General features: G+C 36.2%; 1 protein-coding gene across 4 annotated transcripts in view; it reads left to right on the plus strand.

Moving 5' to 3' along the window:
• RALGAPA1 (Ral GTPase activating protein, alpha subunit 1 (catalytic)) overlaps positions 1-6,458 on the plus strand; it is a 261,272-nt gene that overhangs the window by 128,384 nt on the left and 126,430 nt on the right. For all 4 annotated transcript variants that reach the window (XM_006835341.1, XM_006835339.1, XM_006835340.1 and 1 more), the window contains one exon: positions 2,475-2,600. In XM_006835341.1, coding sequence (XP_006835404.1) covers positions 2,475-2,600 — 126 coding nt within the window. The remainder of the gene's footprint in view (positions 1-2,474; positions 2,601-6,458) is intronic.

Here is a 6,458-nt window from a genome sequence, read left to right on the forward strand (position 1 = left end):
GGAGCTGCGAGAGACTCATTGTTGGAGCTTGTTCATATATACATGGCAGAAGTGAGCTAGAGGAAGGTAACAGCTATGTTTATGGTACTGAAGTTAGATTTCATCCTAAGGAAGAAGGAATGAGTAATCATTAAGCAAGGAGTGACAAAATTAAAATTTTAATTTAAAAAGACTGCTCTAGAGCAAAACATAAATGAAAATTCATAATAAACCAAAAATCTTAGGATAGGTGCAAAAAGAAAGTAGCACTTTACTAGTACTTTATAGCTTACAAAGCAATTTAACATGCATTATTTCATTTATAAGATGTAAAAGACTAACAGCGAGTGAGAAGTTCTATCCGTGGCATAGTAAGCTGCATATTAGATATCCGTGAAATGTCAGGAGGGCAATTTATATATAAATCAGGAGCTCAAGAGAGATATCAGGATTAAAGCTGAACGACATTGACTAATATAATCTAGAGTAAATGATGTAAATAGAGGAAACATACTATATTTATAAAACCCTGTTTCTCCAGTTTCTTGAGAATGATGATCATGTCTTTCTCATCTTGTTATCTCTATAACAGCACAGCACCACACTTAGTAGGTGGTTGTTTGTTTATTGAATGTGTTAATATTTATTCAGCATCTAGTATGGTGTTTTGTTTTGTTTTTAATCCCCATTGTGTACAAAGTGCTCATTTGGGTGGGATACAGGAAGATGTAGAATAAATGAAATATACTTTGCCCTTATGGAGCATAAAGTGGACTTGGGAGATAGAAAAGTATATTATCAAGTATAAAATGCATATCCAGAAGAATATGGATTCTAGAGCCAGTCTGCCTGGGTTTAATTCCCAGCTTTGCCACTTACTATCTGTATAATCCTGGGTAAGTTATTTAATGTCTCTTGATCTCAGTTTCATTACCTATAAAGTGTAGATTAATAAATTAAACTTGTAACATTTTATGAGACATAGTATTTGCAACATAATTTATGTAAATCTTAAAATAATTTGGTAATTCAGAGAAAGAAGATATCATTTTTGTTTAGGTACATCATGAAGGTTTCATGAAAAAAATATATAAATAGGTCCTTGAAAGATAGTTGTTGTTAAGTGCCGTAGGTTCCGACTCATAGCAACCCTGTATAGGGTTTCCAAGAAGCGGCTTGTGAGTTTGATATGCCGACCTTGAAGTCAAGTGCTTATTCTAAAGTGCCACACCAGAACTCCAGAGAAAACCTCTTACCTAATCTCTTTCATTTAACATTGATTTTTATCAGCTTCATTTTTTTTTTTTTTTTGAGTAAAATTCTATTTTAAATTGGGAGGCAATTTTTATCCCCCTCCCTTTCATACTACTGCCTTATAAATCCAGAATATATTTTAAATCTGGAGATCAGTTGTCTGTGAAAATCATACAATAGAGTACTACTCCACTGCCTTTATTATAATATTAGTTAGTATGGGAAAATACTTTTGAAGATGGGTCCATTTTATATGAATAGAAGTACAATAATTCTAATAAATGTGCTTTTAGCACTTTTTGTTAAGTATTGTTAAATATATAAGTTAATTTTCAGGTGTTTTTACAAATAAAACAATGTATTAGTAGGTGGATATTGGTGTTTGCTAGGCATGCATAAAGGCAGAAGAAGATTTCAGCTTCACAAATGGCTTAAAATAGCTAAGTGAAAAATTAGCCTCATCTGAAATTGAGGCATAAATTTTAATTTTGTTTTTAGGAAGTAGCATAGGTAATGCTTTTCTTAGGAGCACAATAAAAAGTGCTCAAGATTGGTGCCAGTTTCTTGAAGATATAGTTAGCATTTTCATCTTTAGGTACTTTATCTTTCCAACCCAAAAAACAAAGCTTGTTATTCTTCAGTTGGTTCCAACTACTAGCAACCCTATAGGACAGAGTAAAATTGTCCCTGGGGATTTCTAAGACTTAATCTTTATAAGAGCAGGCAACCTCATCCTTCTCCTGGTAAATGACTCGCGGGTTCGAACTGCTAACTTTGTGGTTTGAAACCCAACTCATAACCCACTGTGACACCAGGAGTCCTGTATTTATCCTTAGACAGTAACAGATATAATCTAGTGACATTAAGTCATCAGCTGTTAGAGCAATGTAATAGGATGCATGAGTATCCTTTTTTTTTTTTTTCTCCTATTTCTCAAAATTAGGATACATTTATGCTGGTAGATAAATTGTATTCTTATTTATAGTTTCATTAAACAACAGCGAATTTCTATTATTAGATGCTCTTGGGAAGCTCTACTAATTACTGATTGCAGGTATTAATAGTAACAGTTGTTTATGTTGAAAATATAAATGAAAACCTAAATCTTTTTGTATTTCCTCTTTTTGAATTTTGTCTTTTTCTCTAATTTTCCAGTATGATTGGGAATAAAGTAATATTTTCTGATGATTTTATGACACAATTAAGTACATTTTACAGATTTTTTCAAATCTGATGTGTAGGCACCAAGAGTGGAAGCACAGGTTCTTCTGGGATCCTTGGTTTGCTTTCCCAATTTATATTGTGAATTATCTGCTCTTCATCCCAACATTCCTGATATTGCTGTGTCTCAATTTACAGATGTTAAGGTAAGAATTTTGATGATAGTTTTCAGCATTTAAATGCTTTTGTAGCCATAAAAGAGGATGCATGATTAAATTTGTATTCTTTCTTTTGATTTTGAAATCTACACAATTGTTAAAGAACATTATCTATCATATCATAAAGAACATATCACCCAGGAACTAAGACTGAAATGTCTATTGACTGTATAGCCTTTGTTGTGTTTGTAACTGCTTTGGAAACTTTTTATTCACCCCACTTGCTTGTCTGCCTCTTAGGACTCATTTATTCAGTCTGCGAACATTTATTTAAAACATCCTGTGAGCTAAATACTATGCTGCTAATGTAAGTAATTCTAAGATTGGGGTGACAAACTAAACCCACAGAATATATAATACACCTCCCCCTTCCCAGCTTCCCATTGTAATGAGTCAAACAGTGTAGTGGAAAATTAGGTGCTTCACAGGAATCTGGAGTAAGAGGTGGAGAACCTAGGTTACTGTAGCATTAAAGAATTTGAACAGAAGATGGTGCAAAATTAACTATGCAATTACTAAAGGTATTTTCCCCACATATCCTTAAACACTTGTATTTCTCTTTGTAACATTTATCACAGTTAAAATTACTTGTTCACTGTCTTACTTTTTCTTTAGACAAATTGTTGTTTGTTGTTGTTAAGTGCTGTTGAGTGATTTCTAACTTAAAGCAACCCTGTATAAGGTTTCTGAGAAGCGGCTGGTAGGTTTGAACTACCGACCTTGTAGTTAGTGCTTATGCTACATACAGTGCCACACCAGGACTCCTTTAGATAAATAAATACAATGAATAAATTCTATTTCATTGTGTTTATTTGTTTACATTTGTTCATTTTGTTTATTTAGACAAATACAGAGTTTACTCAGAGCCTAACACAGTACTTGGTACATAGTATATACTCAGAAAACATGTATGTTCAGCAAGTGAACTTGACTTGAACATAAAATCAGAAGGATCGATGCAAAATAACTTTTAAGTGACACATTAAAAATTTATGCAAATTGTCCTTTGGTCTGCAAGGGTGTAAATCTTTGATTTTTTTCCTCAAAAAAAAATTTTTTTTTTAACTTTTTATTGTGAATTCAGTGATAATTTACATGGGAGAACAAGATCCAGAGGTTAAGGATGGTGTGAAGCTATAGGATAAACACTGGACCAAAAGGTCAGTTTGAAGTGTAAGGTAGGCTGTTTTGGAAAACCATATTCAGGGTCTCTGAGTCAGAACTGACTCCACAGACCTAACAACAACAACAACAACAGTTTTAATATACTCTGGAAGATTGAGTTAGTTAAGAGATTAGCCTGGTCTACTACTTATTATAGGAGCTCTGGTAGCGTAGTGGTCACAAATTGGGCTGCGAACCTCAGGGTTAGCAGTTCAAAATTACCAGCTGCTCCGCAGGAGAAAGATGATGCTTTCTACTCCTGTAAATATTTATAGCCTCGGAAACCCTGTACAGGATCACTGTGAGTCAGAACCAACACCATGGCACATAACCAACAACCACTACTTACCTTATTATGGATTCCTGGTGTGGCCTATGAGTTAATGCACTGAACTGCAAAGTCAGTTTGAATTCCAAGGTCAGTGGTTCAAGTTCACCAGCTGCTCCTAGGAAACCTGGGTTGGAACCAACTTGATGGTGCTTAACAGCAACTACTTAATATATAAGTAGCTATGGTAGCATAGTGGTTACAAGTTGTGCTGCTAACTTCAAGGTCATCAGTTCGAAACTACCAGATTTACAGCCTTGAAAACCAAAGGGGTCACTATGAGTCGGAACCGACTCCATGGCACACCACCACCACTACATAATATATATATTTTAGAGTGGTTTTTCTCAACTGGACATGTTAAGTTAGTCATAAGGGAAGAGATTTTTCAAAACAAAATACTTTTTTGTAGGGGTAAAAATCTCCAAAATAAGAGTCAATTTTAATTCTGATGAATGGAGTTAAAAACCTAAGAAAATGATTATTCTTAGAGAATGAAGATTGGTTAGATCAAAGATAGATAATCAAAATTATGTTTATATCTCATACTTTGAACATATTATTAGGAGGTGTACCAGTCCTAGGAAAAGGACATCTTGCTTGATAAAGTGGAGGGACAGTGAAAAAGAGGAAGACCCTAAGGAAATGGATTGGCACAGTGGCAGCAGCAATGGGCTCAAGCACGTTAGAATTGTGAGAATGGCACAGGACCAGGCAGCGTTTCATTCTGTCATGTGTAGGATTGTCATGTGAGCCAGAACTGACACAACAACAACACATAGAAAGCTCTTGGGCTTAAACAAGCAATATTTTCCCAGTATCTATTAATAGCCAGGAGTCCTGGTGTGGCGCTGCAGCATAATGCACGATAATAGCTCATGGAAGCAGCAGTCACAAAACCAAATGATGTGTTGCATTAGGCATATCTGCTGCAAAAGACCTCTTTAAAGTGTTGAAGAGCTGAGATGTCAGTGTAAGGTGCACCTGACCCAAGCCATGGTATTTTCAGTTGCCTCATATGATTGTGAAAGTTTGTCAATGACTGAGGCAGACTGTAGAAGAATCGATTAATTTGAATTAAGGTGTTGACAAAGAATATTGAAAGTACCATGGACTGCCAGAAGAACAAACAAATCTGTCTTGGAAGAAGTACAATAAGAATGTTCCATAGAAGTGAGGATGGCGAAACTGTTTCACATACTTTGGACATGGTGTCAGGAGAGGTCAATCCCATTATGCTTGGGAAAGTGAAGGGTCAGCAACATGAAGAAGACCCGCAAGATGGATTGACACAGTGGCAGCAGCAATGGGCTCAAGCGTAACAGTCATTGTGAAGATGGTGCAGGACCCGGCAAAGTTTTCGTTCTGTTGTGCGGAGAGTCACTATGAATTGTAGCTCACTCAGTGGTATCTAACAATAGTAACTAGGATAGGAACCATGGTAGAGCTATAGGATAAGCACTGGACTGCTAACTGAAAAGCTGGCACTTCAGACCAGCCATTCCTCAAGAGAAATATGGGGCTTTCTGCTCCCTTAAAGATTTACATTCTTAGAAACCCTATATAGGGTTGCTATTAGTTAAGATTGACTTGATGTGTGTTTGATTTTGGTTTACTACAGTAGTATGATGGTTAAGGTTTTGTGTCAGATTAGTTTGGCTGGGATACTTAGTGATTTAGCAGTGGAAAAGCTCCATATCATCAGTTAAAGCAAGGCCAGGTGCAGACTGTGGAACAGACTATCTATTGCTCTTATGCAAGTTTAGACTGAAGCTAAAGAAAATTTAAAACAATTCCATGAGAGCCAAAATATGACCTTGAATATAACGCATCTGAATTTAGAGATCATTTCAAAAACAGAGTTAATAAGTTTTTCAAGTCCTCCCAATTTCCAGCAAGCAAGGTTGTGTTGTCAGTTTCAAATCGTGTATTGTTAATGATTCTTCCTCCAATCCTGATGTTATGTTCTTCATATAATCCAGCTTCTTGGATGAATATCCTGATGAATACCTTACCGGATTTTAAATCGTTCACTATCCCCTTGTTGTGTTTGAACAACTACCTCTTGGTCTGTGTACATTGTTGTTGTTGGCACAGACTCATAGCGACCCTATGCACAGCAGACCGAAACACTGTCTGATCCTGGGCCAACCTCACTACTGTTGCATCACTTGAGTCCATCAGTGCTGCCATCTGGCCAGTCCATCTCGTAGGGGATCTTCCTCTTTTTCTCTGATCCTCTACCTTATCCTTCTCCAGCAATGGGTCCTTCCTGACAATATGTCTGAAGTATGAGAGACGAAGTTTGGCCATCTTGGCCTCCAAGGAGCACTCTGGCTGCACTTCTTCCAAAA

The sequence above is a fragment of the Chrysochloris asiatica genome, unplaced genomic scaffold (genome assembly GCF_000296735.1).
Source record: "Chrysochloris asiatica unplaced genomic scaffold, ChrAsi1.0 scaffold00017, whole genome shotgun sequence".
Taxonomy (NCBI): Eukaryota; Metazoa; Chordata; class Mammalia; order Afrosoricida; family Chrysochloridae; genus Chrysochloris; species Chrysochloris asiatica.